The 20,332-nt window shown below is 42.6% G+C and overlaps 1 protein-coding gene across 2 annotated transcripts; it reads right to left on the bottom strand.

Moving 5' to 3' along the window:
* Nucleotides 1–18: 18 nt before the first annotated feature.
* On the bottom strand, nucleotides 19–19,947 carry ahctf1 (AT hook containing transcription factor 1). Of its 2 annotated transcripts, none has more exons than XM_062387432.1 (40): nucleotides 19,762–19,947; nucleotides 17,502–17,628; nucleotides 17,053–17,203; nucleotides 16,768–16,870; nucleotides 16,037–16,217; nucleotides 15,649–15,856; nucleotides 15,074–15,190; nucleotides 14,902–14,986; nucleotides 14,622–14,772; nucleotides 14,303–14,435; nucleotides 13,957–14,138; nucleotides 13,648–13,709; nucleotides 12,958–13,086; nucleotides 12,729–12,819; nucleotides 12,413–12,502; nucleotides 11,543–11,683; nucleotides 10,898–11,002; nucleotides 10,594–10,690; nucleotides 10,188–10,311; nucleotides 10,022–10,078; nucleotides 9,460–9,606; nucleotides 9,146–9,336; nucleotides 8,915–9,059; nucleotides 8,659–8,790; nucleotides 8,382–8,529; nucleotides 8,135–8,285; nucleotides 7,943–8,050; nucleotides 7,599–7,743; nucleotides 7,273–7,488; nucleotides 6,559–7,186; nucleotides 6,182–6,361; nucleotides 5,981–6,086; nucleotides 5,750–5,871; nucleotides 5,366–5,655; nucleotides 3,060–5,192; nucleotides 2,579–2,852; nucleotides 2,304–2,459; nucleotides 2,146–2,213; nucleotides 1,367–1,455; nucleotides 19–1,128 (listed from the first exon to the last, which is right to left on the bottom strand). In XM_062387432.1, the coding sequence occupies exons 2-40, from the start codon at nucleotides 17,620–17,622 to the stop codon at nucleotides 930–932; spliced, it is 7,956 nt and encodes a 2,651-aa protein (XP_062243416.1). In that variant the 5' UTR covers nucleotides 17,623–17,628; nucleotides 19,762–19,947; the 3' UTR covers nucleotides 19–929. The 2 variants fall into 2 exon arrangements, with proteins under 2 accessions (XP_062243416.1, XP_062243423.1); XM_062387439.1 differs by having other exon boundaries at nucleotides 2,579–2,822.
* Nucleotides 19,948–20,332: the final 385 nt, after the last annotated feature.

Here is a 20,332-nt window from a genome sequence, read left to right as displayed (position 1 = left end):
ATTGAGACAACAGTGAGATAGGTTTTCAAGCATTGCCATATTTATCAAAGAGCAGTAATCAAAAATAAGACATTCTACGTACAGTCATCAGAAAATAGCCTGTGTGACAAATGGTGTAAATCTAATCAAACAAGCCTATTAACAAATCCCAAAACGAGTTGAGCAACTCCAAATGCTGTGCAAGTCCCCCCCCTCTTTCACAATATACAACATCCCAATGACGTACAAAACAGTCCACTTCTGTTGGGAATAGTGAACAAGGCTGTGCCTGGTTCACAGAAAACCTCCCAAATCAACTGAGTGTACCTTAAGACTGTGGCATAGGCAGGCTGCTTAGATGATCGAATGCAAAATGAAAATAATTCTTTAGGATTTATTTAATATCTTTATTTGGAACATAGCAAAAAAACTATATACAATAGCAGTAGAAATATTTCATCTCCACTGGGTTGGTTGCTTTTCTTCTTAAATAGAAAAAACAGCAGGCATCAAAGTCTTAAAAGTAAACAACAAAGAAAAAAAAAAAACTTAAAATTTAAGAGAATGTAAATAAAACCTTCATCAGAGGAAGGTTCTCTTCAGTCTCTGGGTTTTATGAGCGCACGCTGCTAAAAACCTTCAGTGATTACGTTCCCTCGTTCCGTTCTGTGCTCAGACAATTAAGCCGATTACAAAGAGCGTCACAAAATGGCCTCAGACACAACATCAAGTGAAATCAAGTTAGTACGAGCGGAACAAGTAAACTCCAGAAATAAAGTCCTGTCGGTGCTTTTATTTTATTGTCCTACACGGAAAGGTCAACATACAGAGACGACTGCAGCTTTGAAGCATTCGAGGACAGAGTTCGTTTTGTGTTTTTTACACCGACTTGGTTTAAATCTTGAGGCGGCTGTCTGAGGTTCACTGGTTAAAACACACCGCCGACCCCCTTACAGCTTCTTCCTGCGGGTGACGGGTTTTGTGAAGACGGTCTCCATTATGCGTTTGCGTCGCAGGTTCATGCCCGAGGTCGCGACCTCTCCTCCTTTTACCCTCTTCTGCGTTCGTGGGAGTGGATCGGCCGGGCTGGGCAGAGGCGAGATCAGGTCCACCTCGGCTGTGGGGGGTGGCTCTGAATCGCCTTTGGATCTGAGGATGGGGAGAGTATCAGGAAAATAAATGATGGAAAAAAAGAAAAAAAAAAACAGCACATGAAAGTATAAGCTGTGACAAAGACAAATCTAGATGAAGTAAATACTGCAATCGAAATGTATGTATTTATGCTCAAATGTTTTACTAAAACTTAGTGAGTAAAAATAAAGCAGTCCTTCTTGACATTAATTTGGGGGATTTATCTTTTGGAGTAAATAAAAGAAAACAGTCTTACTTGGCTGTTTGTTTGCCGGTCTTTCTGGTTTTAGAAACACCCGCTGCTTTCTCCACTTCCACGTTATCTTCTTCTGAAGCAGCTGCATCCTAAGGAAAAAGGAGACGGCAAAACATTTTAATGCTTCAAGAGAACTCACATTTATTATTTCTCCCTCAAAATGAATGTGATAACTATTGATTTAATAAATGATTTAATCCTGGACATGTAAGTATAAACTTAATTTCAAACATTAACACAAACACTGCAGCAGGAGATTCTCTGCTCTGACGGGTTCACATCACCAAGACCTCTCCAGTAACTCTAAGATTTGTTTTCTTTAGTTTTTTTCCATTTATGTGTCTGTCGCAGGGCGGCTCCTTTAGACATTCTGCAGAGTTCTTACTTGGGGCACAGCCGGAGAAAGTCAACAGAATGCCTGGAGGCTCTCACTCGGACAGTCGTGTTTACGCGTACAGCCCCTCCAGAGAAAGTCCGGAGATTATACTGAGCTGAGTGCATGTTTGGAGCTATTGTCTCGTCTCTGAACTATACCTGTTTCAGCCAATTCTGCGTTCTGATTGGCAGTGATCTCCGACCCATCTCAATATATCTAACTGTATTTAGGCTCTTGGATCAGGCCTATGAAGAGTTCACACATAGCGATTGCCACCTGCAGATCAAATGCCGACTTAGCTCTGATCCAGAGCTTTTGTGTGAATCTTCCAAAATGTATTGCCAAATATCATGTAGTGTGAAGTAGGATTAGAAGTGTGAACCTCACAAGTACAAGCTCTCACCTGAGGATCAACATCTTGGACTCGTCGCCTGCTGCGAGTGACAGGAGCTGGAGTCTCTTCTCTATGGGCTGAGGCAGATTTAAAGAAGAAAAAAAAAAAGTTAAAATCACTGAACAGATTATTTGTCTATACGACTATGTGAATAAAAGTGGGCTAACCTCTTGTTCTCCTTCGTGAGGGGGAGTAGATGATTGAGTGCTCGCCTGGACTGGACTCGTCCTCAGCGGGTTCGGGAACCAGGATGTCAACCTGCTCCGTCGACGACTTCGTACTCCTCTTGCGGTTTCTCATCATCTTTGAGACAACTCCTCCTCCTGTCATTTAACAAACAGATTTGACTCAATCACGTTAGCAAAACATGTCGATGCCTTTTCTCTTACTTTCATTAACCACAGTTCTAGCTTTGGGCCAAAGGCGGAGGCTCTGTATTTACCTTCCTGCTTCTCCTCATCCTGCAGTCTCTTGATGAGGGCATCTGCCACAGGGGTTTCAGAATCCACCTCTAATGGAGAGTCCAACAAGGGGAGATCTTCCTCAGGGTTGTCCCACAGTTTGCTCCTGGTTGGTCGACGGGAGTTGGTGCGACTGGCGTTGCCGTTATGCTCGGACTCGGGTAGGTCTTGGCTTTCTCTTATGTTTTCAGTTTTAATTGTCCCTTGGCTTGCATTTCCTGCACTCTGAGGAAGTGATATAGGAACCAGTTTCACCTGGGGGTGTCATCAATGATCAACAATGAATGGATGGATCGGGTTTAATGACAAATGCATGGTAACCATTGGTTAAAAAAAGGATTTTATGTGACAAGAACTAAAAGAACAAACAAAAATGGCTTAATATGAACACATGCTGGTGAATGAGATGATGTTTTTAAATTTCAGCTTTTTTAACAACTTTTTAAAGATTTCAATTCTTACCTGTGGGTAAACATTCAGGGAGACCCGGCTGGACTGTCGAGTCGTCCTGCCAGGGCTGGGAGGTTGGCGTCTCTCCCCCACCTCTTCCTCCGCCAGCAGTGCTGGTTGGGTCTCAGACGCCTCCTTCTTTATCTTTCTGGAGCTGCGTTTGAAAGTGGGAGCAAAAACTTCTTCCTGTACATTCTCCTCTTCCAAGATCTCCAATGTTGAGGTCTCCAACTCACTGCTGCTCAGTATCCTGCGACTGGTCTTTCGAGGAGTGTTGCCCTGTGTGACACTAGGTTTGGAAGGAGTACGAGTCTTGGAGCTCGTTCTTCGACCAATTTTTATCTGTGTGAACTCTTTGTCTAGGTCCTCATCCTTAAACTCAACTTCTGTAGCTGTAGGCTGCTCCTTACTGCCAGTCTGGGCCCTTAGGGTGGCCTTTGTAGAAGAAGTCCTCTGGGAAACCTGTCGTCTGGCTGGAGAAGAGGCCTTGGAGGTTGATGTCGTTGTGATGTCCACGGCCTCCTCGTCTTCATCCTTGTCTTTAGGAGGCTCTGGCAGAGCTTTGCGGGTACTTCTTCGAGGCGGGCTGGCTTGGACATTGGTTTTTCTGGGTGTACGAGTCTGACGAGGTGTGGCAGGGACCGGCCTCATCTCTGACTCCACTTTCACAACTTCCTCCGTTTCCTCTTGGAGAGGCGAGATAAAAGTGACAGCTCTCCTCCCTCTTGTTGTTCTCCGTGTTGGGGTGGAAGGAGTCTCCTTCTTTTGGGAAGTGGGGGTCTCCGGTACAGGACGTTCCTCTGGCTCGCAATTTGAGATCAAGACCTGTTTCACAGGCGTCTCTTCAATTTTTTTTCCTTTTGGTCTCCCCCTCTTTTTCTTTGTTGTTTCCTCCTCTGTAATTTCCTCTCTGTTGAGCTCTTCTATCGTATTTTTTGTTTCCCCCTCTTCTGTGATTTCCTCTCTGTTGAGCTCTTCTATCGTCGGTTTTGTTTCATGCTCTTCTGCGATTTCATTTGTGTTGAGCTCTTCTATCATCTGTTTTGTTTCCCCCTCTTCTGTGATTTCATATGTGTTGAGCTCTTCTATCGTCTGTTTTGTTTCCCCCTCTTCTGTGATTTCATATGTGTTGAGCTCTTCTATCGTCTGTTTTGTTTCCCCCTCTTCTGTGATTTCCTCTCTTTTGAGCTCTTCTATAGCATTTTTGGTTTCCTCCTCTTCTGTGATTTCCTCTCTGTTGAGCTCTTCCATTGACCTTTTTGTTTCCTCCTCTACTGTGACTTCCTCTCTGTTAAGCTCTTCTGTTTCCAAGACTCTGCTGTCCTTCAGATGCTCCACCATAGCAGGCACCATCTCTGTACTGGGTACAATCTCTCCATCTATAATAACAGGCCCCTTCTCTTCAGGTTCTTCTTGGTCCTCGGGTGCTGGTGTATCCTCCTCCTCCTCTCGCTTCTCATCAATAGCATCTTTTTTGGCCTCAGACTCATTGTCGTCCACAACTCTTGAGAGTTCTCCCTCTGGAGTTGGTGCAGGTTCAGGATCTTCAACCAGCATTACCAACTCAGAATCCTCCTGCACATTTTTCTCCTTAGTTGCATCAGTGTCTTCAGCCTGTTGGTCAGTTTGGAATTCTACAGGTTCTAATTCTGTCAGTCCATCAACCTCATTTGAATCTAGGATGTCCATCTCTAACCTCTGGTCATCTAGTGATACTTCCTCAGACAGGGGTGTATCCTGGTCATCTGTTCCCAAAATTATAACATCAGGTTTCACCACAAGCTCCTCACTAGCCTCCTCTACTGGAGGCTGGGTGGAGAGATCGGAGGGAGGCAGATCATTCTCAATAAGCAGCTTGTCCGCCTCTTTATTCTCACCCTCGTCCATATCGAGCATCAGAGAGAAGTCGCAGTGAGTATCAGTCTCTGGCACAACCATTTGATGGATCACAGGAAGATCCAGCTGAGCACTATCAACCAGGCCGTGTTGTCCCTCCACAAGTTCAAGAGGAACCAGAAGAGTGGTGGAGGGTTTAAGCTCCATGTATGACGAGCCCTGCTCTTCGTCATCCTCTACCTCCATCTCTTCTTCATTCTCCCCGAGTCTAACCATCACCACATCCCCCTCCATGTCTTCCTCTACAATCTTTATAGGAGAAAACACAACAAGGTTAGTTTCTAACCTACAGTTTAGAAGTAAAACAAGTAAATTCAAAAGCTGGATCTGAATATTTGGCATATTTAGTTAAATAGATATTACAAAATAATGTTTGCTGATGATTTTTTCATTAGTCATCTAATCAGCTCGGTGTTGGTTACCTTCATCTCTGCTCCGGGTGGGATCAGGGAGAACTCTGCAGCCTCCTGCTCCAACAGACTCGGCAGGAAGTGTGTGTGTCCTTGTTGTACAAACACTGAACTAGCTTTGAGGGGTGGCAGCCTCCCATTGCCCTGCACCTCCTCAATGATCTCCACCTCACTACCAGAGTCCTCCTCCTCTTCTTCTTCCTCAGCTTGATCAGACTCCTCTTCTTCATCATCATCATCTTCTTCCTCCTCCTCAGACACAGGGCTAGAGAGTTCTTCACTGTCATTTACACTCACAACAGCTAGGACAAAACAAAGCAGAGAAGTGCAGCCTTTGAGAAAATGTGAGAGGTATATTCGCATTGTGTAAATATGAAATTTTACGATCTTCCTCACAGTGGGAGTCCGTGCCAGTCGGCTCAGAGGAAGTCACGGAGGCGTTTGATTTCTGGCTGGTGAACACTGGGGGAGGTTCGACAGCTGCCTGCTCCTCCTCTTCAACCTCACCTAGTGACTCTCTGGGAGAAACACAAACAAAACAATGAAACGATCAGAAGCTGAAGACTACAGACAAAAAAAAAAACACAAGACATGTTATAGTAATTTTATACTAATTATGGTACATACCTGTCGAATGACATCTGCATCTGTGATGCATTGTGAATTCCTGAGCGGGTGAGTGGAGGAGACAGGTCGCTGCCAAACAGCTGCTGCTGCACAAACTCAGTCAGATCTGTTGAAATCAACACAAAACATCAGCATAATTTTTCAATATGCAAGTTAATAGGTGGCACATTTACAGTATAAATGTATTGCGTATATATGGACCTGTTGATTGTTCCAGATCCTCCTCGGGTTCGTTTGTGTCTTCTAAAGGTTTCAGATTCTGGGTGACCACTATGGATTCAGTGACAATTGCCAGGACTTCCTGTTCGGGGGCGATCGCTGGTTGATCCTGAGATTCGACCTCTGTTCCAGAATCTGTGATCTCAGTTACCAGGTTAAACACTAGTGATAAATAAAATAGGATGATCATTTTGTTAGAGAAATTCAGAAAACACACACACTTTTTACCAAACCTTTAGTTTCTGAAAATGTTACATTTTATAGCACACATCTTGAATGTTGGTACTAATCGGTGCTGGTGTGAAACATCCCACCTCTAATAATAGTTCATGTGAAAACAAATTGAGCGAATGAATTACCTTGACTAGGTGCCTCCTCGTGGTCAATAGTTGCAGCATCTTCTTTGCTACTTGACTCAACATCTTGTTCGTCCTCCTTTTCATTTTCCACCTCCTCATCAAGACCAATCTCCATAACTTCATCTTCCTGTGCTTCCTCTTCTTCCTTCTCTATATTCTCTGACGTCTGAACTGGGGATGGCTCAGTGGCTGGTGAGTGTGTCTCCTCTGTTTCTTCATTTTCAGTTGAAGCTTTAATGTTTAGTGTCACTACCTCTTCATCTTCCTCTGTGCCTACGTGCTCTTCCTCTATTTCCTGTTCTTGTGATAAAGGTGCATCATAGAACTCGAGGGTGGTGTCTATTGACTGGACAGATGTCTGACTGGTGTCAAAGCTCAGGCTGATTTGAGCATGCGTTGAATCTGACGGTTTGGTTTCTACAGCTTCATGGATGGAGGATGACTCACTCTCAGAGCCTCTCAGTTGAGGTGAGGGGACCCCGTCTTCAGGAGGCAAGAACGTCACATGAGGTTGTTCCCTTTCCTCATCTGCATCCTCTTCAGCTGGCTGTGAAGACCAGCTTTTAGCTGTAGCCCTTGACATTATGGGGCTTCTGGTCAGCAAGCTGATCTCACTGTCTGCTGCGATCTGGAGGAGAAAACAGTTCCAAAGAGGGTTACAGATGCAGCGGAACCAAAATGTTTTTCGTTTGTTTGTGTGAAAGAGCCTCTTACCCCATTGGTCCATCTGATGCCCTTCTCTGGTTCAGGAGATTCTGCTTCTTCGATGAAAGTGATGCGGCTCTCTTTGCTGCGGAGCGGTGGGGTGATGGAGCGCCTTGGAGAAGCAGAAGGGGTGGCGACAGGTGTTGGCCTCAGGCTGCTGCGGAGGATGGACTGTGGGGTGAAGGCTGAGAACACCGGGCCAGAGGCAGCCAAGGCCCGAGCTCGCTGAGAAAACAAAACATACAAAAATACAAGCAACACATTATTAAGATTCCCCCAAATACAAAGTTAATTACTTATAAACATAACAAACAAATCCACACTAGTCAACGTACCTTGACGACCTGTGGTGTTTGCAGTAGACTCAGCTCAGGCGCTTTGCTGATGCTCTTTGGAGAAACCCATGAGCTGGGGGGTCTGGGGGTGCTGAGAAGTGGCTGAGGGCTCTGACAGGTGGGTTGAACCACCAAGTCCATCAGCCTGGTTTCCATAAATGAGGAATGGATGGTCAAATATATAATTTTTTTCTGAAGTCTGGTTATTTTGAATGTGTACATATTTAAAAAAAGCTCAACTGTCTTTCACCAGATAGACAAAAGCATTAAGCTATTAAATACATCTTTCCTTTTATGTTCAAAAGTAATTTTCTTCACAGTCACTGTTGTTCTTGTGAAAGTACCTTGACTTTCGTTTGGAGGTCATGTTGATGGGAGTTCTGAGGAAGGGATCAGGAAGAGCTGAAGACGAGGACCTGGGACTCGGACTCCGAATATCAGCTGACCTGAAGCTGGAAGAAATAACATGAAAAATGTTAAATCGAAAGAAAAAACAACAACAATTAAAGTTGTTACCTTTGATATCATATGCTCACTTGTTTGATGGGGAGGACTGTGGTGTTGCACCTTTGCCTAACCACACCTCCTCAATCTTGGTCAGGACGCTGTTGATAAATCCAGCCCTGGACATCACTTTCTCACTGGCAGAGCGCTTGGTAATAGTCGACAGTGGCTGCGGTCGAGAAACTGGAAAACAGTGTTTGAAAAGTTTCTAATGTCATCTTTTTGATACTTTCCCACTGTGTCAACATGTGATGAATGGAGGTAATTCATCCTCCATACCCTCTCTGTGAATGGTGTATGGATGCTGGTAGGGCTTGGCTCTCTCCATTGCCAGTTTCCTCTGGACTCTGGGCAAAACTTTCCCATACTGATCCATTATAGAGTTTCTGGTGTTGATTCGTTCTTTCAGCTTTGGGTCTCGCTCATTCTAGGAGCAGACATAATAAAAAAGGGATTATCAATCACATGGAACACCTTAATTTGGACTGCTGTAACATAAATATCTCATACTACATATCAAGTTAATGTTTTGATAATTGTGGTGAGTCAAACATACCATTAGATCCATTTTAAGGCTGTGGTTGAGCTGCAGAGCAGGTATGTAGTTGGACTGTTGGAGGTAATGAACCATCAGTAATTCTCTGTTTTGGAGACCTCCTGTGCTCTGAAGAAACTTCTCCAAACACTCCTGAAACACAAACCCAAGAACCAGGAGTTTAGGCATCAACTTTACAACCTAAAGAAAGAACAATCTACATGCAGAATAACTATTGGTTTTCAATAATGCGGACATAAAATCCACACTTTCTTACCTGTTCACTTAGACCAAGGGGCAGTTTGAGCAGCTCCTTGATCAGGCCAAGCTCCTGGCAGCTCTCGTACAGGAAGCCCATCAGCTCAGCCATATTGAGGCGGTTAGAATGCTGCCGAACTAAAGACCACGCCTCTATGAGACACCTGGAAAAAGCGCAAACTGGCTGCTTTATAAAGGGGACACTTGTAATGCTAACATGTTTCACAGTTTCAACATTTCAAAGAGCTACCTGTTGTGTAGCAGTACAGACAGGCAGAGTTTGGCCTGGGAGGTGGAGGAAATCGGGAGCTTTGTGATGTGGAAATATCGCAGAGCGATCGAGTGCTGGCCCTGGCACATGAGAGCGTTCAGGACACGCTCGTGTTGCCACTCAAACTGACACTGAGAGGCAGCTGGATGCAGGAGCAGCTCAAATGAACTCTGATCAGGACAAAGAAGAAAATTACATTAAGAAAGAGCTCAAAGATAAACTGAGGGATTATATCATGGTGGTGGTTTTAAGAGGTATTAAGTTAGAGAATAATGTAATTCAAATATGAGAACCTGATGGCCGTGATGGTCCAGCAACCAGAGTCCCTGTACTAGTTTCACCAGCCCAACAGGGATGGAAAAGGCTGAGGGAAAAGAGTGCACTGAGGCTCCGTCCTTGTCGGGGAAGGAGTGCATGACATCCAGCAACAGGTAAATAACCTGAGACAACAGGTCAAGGCTTTTACGAGTAGTAGGTTTGATTTTGTTCAACCACAGGAGAGCTTATGGTTTTCTATCATGATAAATAAAACAAACATCACCCCCTGACATAGGAATAGTGTTTAAAATAACTATACCAATAAATATTACCAAACTAAACATAATGTGAACATATGTTCAATTAATTTTGTAATAAGCTACAAAACCTCTCACCTGTATGCAAATAGCTCACTGCATGCCTGATAATTAAATACAGTTTCCAAATCTGTAATTTTGCCAAGTTTGTTTTCTATAATAGAATTATTCTAATTTCTTTACTGTTTCTTAAAACCACATGCTCAATAGTGAATACAAAATTGCTAATTGATAACTGATGTAGTGCTTTTGAAGTATTCTTTTAGACAATAAAGGATACGATTGAATGTTTGGCAGTTTCATCAATGTTTTCCAGCAGATAAATGTCCAACAAGGCCTGTGGATCAAAAACACATAATTAATATCCTGTTCTTTACAGCGTTGCTACAGCAGATGTGTCAGTTATACTGATACAAAATGACTCAAATTCATTTCTAAATGCTTACATGTAATGTAGGTGGAGGATACTGGCCAGTCCCACCCTCATCCCTTTTCCACAGGTTGGTCAAGCGTTCACCACACTGACCGACCAAACCGTCAATCATCAGGCAGTCTGCACACCACTTCCCCCTGAGAAGGGAACAAGGGAGTTTAGCATTAGATCATCTCATGCAATTTCACCAGTTCAAGATATTTTAAACAAAAGACTTGTTGACCAGTAATTACATTACACAGACAAAAGTACATTACAGGGAAAAAAACGGATTCAAGTCAAGATCCCAACAGAGGAGACCGAGATGGACATTACTCATTCTAACATTTTCTAGACTGTTGCTAGTTATTAATAAGTGAATATTATGTCTACTGCACTAGATTTGGAATGATGGCAATTTGGGATTAATCTTTACTCACTTAGAGAGTCTGGTGAGCTCCTCTCTGCGTATAGTATAATAGTTGCTGATGACCGAGTGGGTGTAGAAAGGCCTGGAGATTTGGAGGGCATCGTCATCTGATGTGTGTGTGTGTGTGTGTGTTTGAGAGAGTGAGTGAGTGAGGTAGTGAGTGAGCGAGTGAGAGAGAGAGAGGAGAAAAAAGCTGAATACAGATGTAGGCAAATAATTAAACACACCTTGATTCAGAAATGTTACTATGCAGGGCAGAATGTCTCCATTTAAAGAATATTGGTGGTTCATTCTTGTCAACTGTGTTTTTTTACCTGATCCCTCGGGCAGTAAGCCGGTACGACAGAACCAGAGGACCACCTGAGCGTACTTGGAAATCAGATTGGACACCATGTTCTTGTTGATCAGCCCCATCAGACCTACAAAACAAGAACATAACCACAACATTTCAATAACAACAAATTACTCAAAACAGGTTTTCAGTTACAAGACACGGCTGACCACTAAACAAGGAATTAAAATTCCAATTATATAATGTTCTGTTTGAACTGGGGAGTCAGAAATTACAAAGACCCTCAACAACACAGACATAAAAATCATGTATGGCTGCACTGTGCATTAACGTTAAGTGAACACTATAGTGATTTATGGTTTATTGCTATTTGTGGATAATTTGTCTCTCAGTTGCACACATTAGTGTTTAATCTCAGCAAATGGTATACATGGGAATCAACTGCAGAGAACCTTCCGCTGTGAAAGGCAAACTCTGGGATAATGAAAATGGCTTGAATGACCAGAGGCCCAAAAAAGTGAAAGTCCACCAAAGAGTGCAATCTGGATTGATGCTTTATCCAAACACTTCCCTGTTTGAAATACAGACAGATATTGCTGCATATGATGTATTTACACCAATCAGTAGTTTATCAACAGATGTGATTGTTTGTGTGTAGACACTGCACCTTTTTGTGTGAGCTCCTGAGCTTCATTGAGCAGACAGTGGAAGATGGTGCTGAGGTTACCCAGCAGTCTCTGGCAGTGCTGCAGCAACTGTAAGGTCTGAGGGTCTGTAAAGTTGGAGGAGCTGTCAAACAGCGGTGCACCTACAAAAACAAACAGGCACAAAAGGCAACAGTTCAACATCAGTTTGTACACTGAAACAAACTGAGAACAGCAAAGAATTGGCCAGTCCAAGTATACATATGACCAATATTTTGTCTCGACCTCTTAAAGCCTCTACAAGGAGTTTTTAACTGGTTATTAAATGTTCTGACCTGATCCAGAATATGAGAGTAGACAGAACAAACATCGGCAGCAACAAAGATTACACTAAAACACCTGTTTAGTAAATATTACGTTTCCCATTAATTGTATGACAAAGTGGATTTAGTGTTTCAATCAACTGTATATGAAATAATCTATTTATACCCCTGTTGGTAGTTGTATGTGCTTGAAATGTGCGGAATGCCAACTTAGGTGGGAACAAAAACCTCCCTCGGGAAATACCAAAGCTGATATTGCTAGCATTAGCAGAGCTACTCAGTCACGTATTTGTATACTGGATTACAATTAACGCCTGTAGACTGGCTGTGCTTGAAATGGATAACTGCATAAAAGAAAACAGTGACAAGCCAACAGCAGCTTATTGCTGAAGTAGAAAAAGACCATTGGACACCTCATGTTAAGAGCAGTCTGATGTCTCAGCTTTAGTCTTGAAGGAAGTACCTTTTAAATACATTAACCTAATCATTTTAAACTGTTAATGTGAACATCTCACATTATAACATTGTATATGAGACAGGAAATAAGAAGAGTGTGATATGAAAACATACAGATGCCGTCCAGTTCCTTCTTCGTCTGAACTACTTTGTTCCAGGCCCAATCCAGGATGTAGCGCAGGTTCAGTGCAGAGCCTGGTTGTTCTGTGGAAGAAGAACAGAATTTGAGGAACTAGCGTGGACTGCCGAACGGGTAGCTGTAGCATGTATGCAGAGAAGTGCATTACAAATTGAAGGTGCTTATGTCTAGATATGTGAGATGAAGTCAAGAGCAACACTGAGGGGACATCTTCACCACATATTGCATGGGTACAAACAAAGGGGTTTGGGGTGTAGGGTTCACAAACAATTTGAAAGCTTGTCTGCTCACCTTCTGCAGTCCACTGCTTTATACAGCCAGTGATCAGTCCCAGGGAGCTGGTCTCCACTGCTGTTGACAAGATGGCATCCAGCTGCTCCTCCTGAAGTTTAAGTTGCATATAATTACTTTCAAAACTAAAAAGCTAATATATTTAAATATTCTGTATATTACATTTTCAGATGAGAGATTTGTTTTAACATGAACTGAAAGAGGGAGTGCATGTCAGCTGAATGTGTACCTGAGAGAGACTGGAGGCCTGAGTGTCAGACAGGCGAGCGGAGAGTAGGCCAGACATGAGGCAGCGAGAGTAGCTAGTGGAGATGGAATCACTGGAACAAGGAGCAGCTTTCTTCAAAAAGCTCAGAGTCTGTTTTAATGACAATGTGGAGGTTTAAGAGAAGCCTACTTTCCATTCAAAAATCTTCACCTAATTAAACACAAGCTAAAGAGTAATATTGTGTAATGCAATATTACTGTTTAATATTGCTATTACTGTAATGCAAGGCCACCCAAGAAACAGATCATGTTCCATTAATAAAGAGGAAACTGTAAACTTAAGCAGAAGCAATTCATGGTTTGCATTTGCATATATCCCCTTCTTATAACTGAATACGATAAAATAAACAAGGTTTGCAACTGTGAGATGTGAAAATATATAATACAAGCGACAAAACTTGCATGACAGAAAAAACTAAAATGTAGGAGAGTGAACAGTCCTTCTGATTAGGAAAAGGACACTGACCACAGCTTTTGCTTGTCTCGCTTTATGGCAAAAAAACAACTAAAATATAATACCATTTATCCAGATAACGTTACGATATATAAATCGTTATGTTGATATGAAAGGACCTTGACTGGGCTATGAGATTTTGGTCATATGGAAGTGGCCTAATGTGGTGAAATAGAAAAACTAATTAATGAAACTTGCCTCTTTCTGATACCCAGAGCAGGTTAAGTGAACGATCCCAGAGTTGAGCAAGCAGGTAGCATCTGTAACACAAAAAAGGAAAGCAGTCTATCAACCTTTTGAGTGAAATCCCATTACGACAAATAACCAAGGTTTGGTTGCACATGCAACTTTCAAAGAGAGACAAAGATGCAACAGATACGACTCAGAGCCCAAACTATTTTTTTAGATTGACCAGGGAGATTATTTAATACAGCATATTCAATTGTCCTTCAATATTTACATAGACAATTAGATTGAGATGTTGGTACACACACTGTCTCTACTTACCAAAGTTGTATGTAGTGGGGTTAAAATATTGTTCTGGTGGGGGACATGTGAAGGGCAGACCCCTGCTTAAGCTGCGGTCATGCACCACCACATCCAGAAGAGCGTGTGGGGACACCATCTTCACCACTGGGTCCAGAGACCAAACTGCCAGGTAGGGACAGTTTTGCAGAGACTCCCCGATTCTAACACAACACAGAAGGTGCTAGTGAAATTTAGTGTTTCAGTAAATCAAACAGCCACTCCAGGACAACTATATACAGACAGACAACATCCTGAACCTTAGGTGTCAATTTCATTTTAATTGAAGAAGTCTCTTAAAAAAGCTGCAAATCAGTTTCCAATGTACCTTAAAGAGTCCGGCATTTGTGCGTGGTACCACCGATTGATGTCAAATACCCCGATGTAGGTCGATAGATTTCCCTGACCATAGGCTTTGACTTGCCAGCTGAAGATAGAAACACTGGTGTCTGGAGATGCAACTGAAAATGGGAAGAAGTGAGGACGAATGGATCGAGAAATGAGATGGCAAGTAGTTACAGCACAGAGAACTATTCGCCATTTTAAACCCATTTAAGATTACTTTTGACAACACTGAAACATATTAAAAATTGAATTTAAAAAATCGTATATAAAAACGCTGAGAACCTCGGGAGAAGCAGACTAACCCTCGTTCATGCTGTCATCCCTGTCAGGGTGGGGTCGGAATTTCTCGATGGTCTGGCAGCTCAGCAGACGGGTGTTTGTGGTCTGAGCCCTGAGAGGGAAAGCTGCGCCACTTAACTCCTGACTGTAGCGTTCCTCGCAGTACTCCAGACCCTGAGAGACAGATAGACAAAGAGGGAGGAGGATAAAACAAGTTACATTTTGCAGGGGCCGACATGGGATTATTAATTCAAGACAAAAAAAATACTGTAATAATGCAATAATATTGTATGAATTAAAGACCTCATAGAGGATTTTGCCAGAAGGCAGACACTTCCGTTCACTGAAGGCCAGCTGAAGCAGACGGAGGCTGACAGTATCCCCTTCTCTGCATGAGGGTGAGAGGTGTAGAGGACAAATAAGAACAGAGAAACAAACTTGTCTGGGTGGACTAATTGAAATATATAAGACTTACAGTTCCTGAGACGACTGGACTGCCCAGAGGTAGCAGCAGTTCCTGGGGTCATTCTCGGGCTCCTGAAAGGTGAAGGCATACACAGCCACATCGCCACCTTCTAACAGGGAGTTGTATCTACACATGAACAATCAACCAACAGTTAGTACAAACCCTTTTTAAAATCACCCTCAAATCCCTGTATGCATCAATGGTATACGATTGCATAAATATTAGAGGTGCCTATGAATAAAAAAAGTACAGACCAGTCATTACATGGCTATAATTAGGCAAACTTACATTGCTGTTATATGAAGACTAAGTATGAGATGCTTAAAAGTAATAATACAAGATGTCCTTATTTCAAAAGAAAAAGCTCTAAATCCACATATCATACTTTCTTTCTAATGCAGAAATTGTAAAGCGAAGATGATGAACATTCAAACAATAAAATGTATTTGAATCCTCCAACAGAAGCCGTTAAATAGCGATGTGAGGGTGGCTAACATAGTGTCTGCTGGCGTTAACGACACTGACAACAGGAGTGACATTTAACTAGTGGCAAATCTGGAGTTAGAAGAAAAACAAAACCTCACTCTTTCTTAAGTGTCTTCATGTTCCACAGCTGTAAGTATCCATTTGAAAATCCAACTGCCAACTGATTGGTCCTGGAGATGTACTGCAGAGCTGTTGCTCCCACTCCACTGGGCCCATTCAGCTGGAGACAAAGATGTCTGCCTTGCCTGGTGCTGACTTCTCTGAGTCTGGGGATCTCAGCAGGAGATTTGGTCACTACCTGCAGGGCTGTGAACAGAAAATAAAGAGGGGGGGTTCTACAATAGAGCCGTAGATTTCCACATATAAACACTTTACCCCAGAAAACTGTAAACTGACCTTTGCTCTTCTACCAAATAAAGTTTTCAAACTAATGCATGCAAGCATGCAAACACCTATAAACCTAACCCATTTTCTATCTCTCCTTACCTGAAGCCTCCAGTTCACTCTGGCTGCAGGACAGGTCATCGAGACAGAGGTCCACAAGCAGAACATGACCGACATCTGTCACTACAGCAGCGATGCCAAAGAACCAGCGCAAACTCTGGTGGAGGTGCTGTGTCGAAGTGCTTGCTCCACCATAACTCACCAACGGCTCAATGGCTGTAATCTAGAAGAGAGAAAGGACATATTCAGGTTTTGTACCTTGGGTGGATTCTTTTTGAACACTTATTAAAGAATGCTAAGATTAATAAAAACAAAGTTGTCCTGACATAAGTGTTTCCGGAAGTCAAAGTTTAAAAACTAATTTGCATGCTGTGATTTCAGCAAAAGAAGGTGCTGCTATGTATTGACCAAGTGACTAAACATTTGTATCATGTATTCTACTTCTGATCAAAAAGAATACAAAACATAATTGTGTGCCTAACAAATTAATAACGCCCCCACCTTATACACAGCTTGAAGCTGCACATGTTGGCCTTAAAATGAGATGTGGGAAGGCACGCCATACAATTTAGACGATGTGCTTGGATCATTAAATAAAGGCCCTAGTGTTTGAAATGTTGCCTTACGATGATGTTTAACCAGTCTTTGAATGACCATTTAGATTCAAACCATACAACTATTTATGTTGCTTATTTATTGAACAGTTATCCTGGTGTGATAGATAATCTCTACTAGTGAGGACAGAGGACGACACTGTTGCACCGGTAACTCACCCTGCCTGGTATGACCACAGCTTTGACCACCCTCGACAGTCCCAAATCATAGAGACACAGCAAATTACACTCTGCTTCCTCCAAGCCAACCAGCAGACCAGACCTAGAAAATTCAAAATAAAAGGAGTTAACATTCGATATTCCCAAAGCGAAGTCATTAGATATTCAAATAAATATGTCTTTTGTTACAAAATATAGAAATTTAAATGTCAACTACCCCTCATTACAATCCACATTTAAAAGTGACAAACAAGTGACCATAAAAGAAATGGAGAAAGCTCTGACCGTTTGAGCCAGCTGAAGTCCCTGGCAGCAAGGACAGTGGGTGGCTGCTCCCCTCCGCCACTGAAGCAGTAGGCCGACAGCCGTTCTCCTGTCACTGCATGGACAACCTCCAGATGGGGGCCACAGACTAGCCAGGCCAGGCCGCTGCGACCTTCACACACAGAAAAAAAGAATTATGTTGTTAACTGAAACTTATGAAAATTCAAAGATCACAAAGAAACTTGTTTAAAATTAGATTTTACACATCATACTGCAGTGACTTGTGTTTTTATGCTGTTGAAACTATGCAAAATGATATACTAAGAATGTCATTACCACATCTACAGAATTATTGTTGCTGCAGCAATATCATGAAGTCACAATTGCTAATGTAATTGAAAAGAGTAGTGGTTAAAATCCAAGAAGAACCTAAATTTATAGAATTGATTGATCAGCAAAATTAGGCTTACCAACAGTGAAGTTCCCTTGAAGAACCGAGTCTAGAGCGATGTCATCCTCCCCTAGAGCATCTACAGTCACTCCAGGGAAAGGCAGCAGGCTGCTGGTGACTTGGGCAGTCAGGTCATGCATTGTTCACTGCATGAACACAGGGCATATAGTATATTAGTTACAGTCCACGTATAGTTCTGACAAAATACTGTGAAATGTTTTGCTAAAGTAACATGGTAAAAAAAAAAAAAATTGTAAACATAACCTTGCGCTAGATACTGTCTAAATGATTAAATACCAATAACTAACAGTAAAAACATAACCTGTGGAACACCCAATCTGAACCCATCTAACTCCACAATTCCACTTCAGGCTTTATCTGCCAGGTTTTACATTACAAAAGAGGTCTTTCATTCAAACAACAGTTGCTCTCCCAGTTGTCAGGAAATGTGTTGTCAGCAAACGTGCTGACAACTGGGGCGACAACAAACACATGGCACACTGCTGCACATCTGTTGGAAGATGTGGGGTTTGTCTGGAGTTCTAATGAAGCGCTAAAGCAAAATACCACTTAAAGTCGTGAGTCACCATAATAACAACACTACTCTCATACTACTAAAGTGTATCTGTGGCCAGGTGTCATTAATCAATTGTGATTGAATAAAGTTATAATTCAGTTTCCCATATCCTCCGTCAGAGATCCATAAACATTAAAAAATGTCATGATCTCAACACGGGTAGTTAGTTTTAACCTGTGTCTGTCCCTACTTACTTCCCATGTAGTACATTTACCATAACTGACCCAAGACTGTGATTGTTGTGTCTCTCGCCACATTGCTACTTCACAAATAATCCAGCAACACACAACTAACTCCAGGATCCGGTACACACAGTGGTGCTTTAAAGGGCAACACCACCTGAATGAAAAGCTTCCCGTCAGCTGCACAGTGTGTGAGATTGGACACAATACTGCCCTCTGTGACCGCATTGGAAAACACAGCGGATTCAAGTGAACTCCCGCGCAACACGCCTGTCACCGCTGCCACATGCCGAAGTTACAGGGGAAATATGGAGGCATTTTATAACCTTTTTAAAGAAAACAAGCACAAGCTGTGCACGTAAAAGCATCGCTGCACTTTCACAGACATAGTTACACCAGCTAATTAACTCCAGCAATAACACATGAAACATCATCATATACACCATCTAGTGCTCACGTGTATCAGTACTTGTCGGGTTTGAATGTGACACCACGTAACATTTGAATTTTAACAGCTTGTTACAACCCAGAACAACTTCCACAGATAACCGTCAGACACATGAATCAAGATTAAGACTTACAAGTTCAAGTTTAAACGTCAGATAGCTGGCAAATGTTAGCTGGTTCCTTAGCATCTGCGGAGTAAATATTAGCAGCAGCAGCTGCGCTTGTTAGCATCGAGCTAACTTGACATAATGTAAACAAACGATCGATTGCTCTCCACCTGAGAACAATGGAACGCTGGGGCGAAAAGCCCCTGTAAGTTGTCCCCGAATGATGACAAATAGCTGCCTTACACTCTCCCCCAGTTACAGTAGCAGGCTACTCAGTTAGCTTGCAAGGTCACGCAGGATTACTGTCTCCGAGAGCTCCCCGTTAAAGTTGAGCTAGCTAAGTTAGCATAGTTAAAAGCATCATGCTCATTTAGGGGTTATAGGAAATAAGTTACGTCAAGCTAAATCCGTTGTTAAATGATTATAATGGTGATGCGGGACTTGTGCAGAGAAGCCGATACACATTCAAACAATAAAAAGGTATTTGAATCCGCCGAGAGTAACGAGTTAGCAAAGTGAGGCTGGCTAGCTAGAGAAACCGGGGCTACGTTGCTACTTTAGCTAACGTAGTGACTGCTGGTGTTAATGACGCGGACAACAGGAGTGACATTTACCCGGTGCTAACATAACACTACTCCCTGTCACCAGAGACAAGACCAGTCCTCACTGGAGTCTGTGAATTTAGATAGATAGATAACAGCAGATAGATGGTGTAAACTTAGCTACACAAGTGTAATCGTTCTGAAGCCCCATTATGTGAAACCAGCTAGTAGCGATTGGCAACAGCATTGTACAGTTGATCTTCGGAAGCGACGAATCCAGTTCTTCTGTCAATCCTTTTTGTGATTTTACCAGCATATGTGATTTTCACGGATCTAGCCGAGGCTAGCTCTCTGATTTCTTTGCTCTGGAAAACGTGATGCAATGGACCACAAGATGCTGCTGCAGCCGTTAGCGACTCACTACCTGTCCAACGATGTTGACGGCTTTAACGGCGCCACGAATGTTTGGTTTTCCTTGACACGTCTCCCGACTTCTTCTTTCTTGTGTCATAATCCGCTCTTTCGTAAGAAACAAGTCATACGTGAAGCCCTTCGGTCGCTTCGGGGGACACGAAATGCTCCTGGTTTCAGACGCGCTACTTCCGAAGAAGAGAAGTGCTCCATGCTCGACCTGTGCGTCACCCTTGCTACTTACAAAACACCGCCCCCATGTGGTTGGGCGTAATTCATACTTTTTCAACCTTTCATCTGTGGACATACATCTGAGGATCGAAGGACTATATCTGCCTGAAATAAAATGCGTTTGGATTTAATTTAAATGAGTTTTATTCAGTCTTTAATTATGATTTTACTCAAACGTGCATATACCACTTTGATATTTTCCTCCAAGAATACAAACATTGTGCACAATCAGATGTCTATGATCCCCTGAGCCCCTGCTGCATGGATGGCTGGTTTACTACAGAAGCCAGTACTATGAAGAAGGATTTCCTCTTATCAGGGTAACTTCAAGGTAAATTCTGGGTTTCCAATCC

This window comes from Platichthys flesus, chromosome 1 (genome assembly GCF_949316205.1).
Source record: "Platichthys flesus chromosome 1, fPlaFle2.1, whole genome shotgun sequence".
Classification (NCBI taxonomy): Eukaryota; Metazoa; Chordata; class Actinopteri; order Pleuronectiformes; family Pleuronectidae; genus Platichthys; species Platichthys flesus.
Note: the sequence above shows the minus strand (reverse complement) of the source record. Positions and strands in the feature narration are given on the sequence as shown.

Coding starts and splice junctions, on each gene's coding strand:
- ahctf1 (XM_062387432.1), bottom strand. CDS start 17,622: ATGCATGACCTGACTGCCCAAGTCACCAGCAGCCTGCTGCCTTTCCCT. Junction 9,060..9,145: donor TCTGTACTGCTACACAACAG/GTAGCTCTTTGA, acceptor CGCTTTTTCCAG/GTGTCTCATAGAGGCGTGGT. Junction 8,530..8,658: donor GCCTTAAAATGGATCTAATG/GTATGTTTGACT, acceptor GTCTGCTCCTAG/AATGAGCGAGACCCAAAGCT.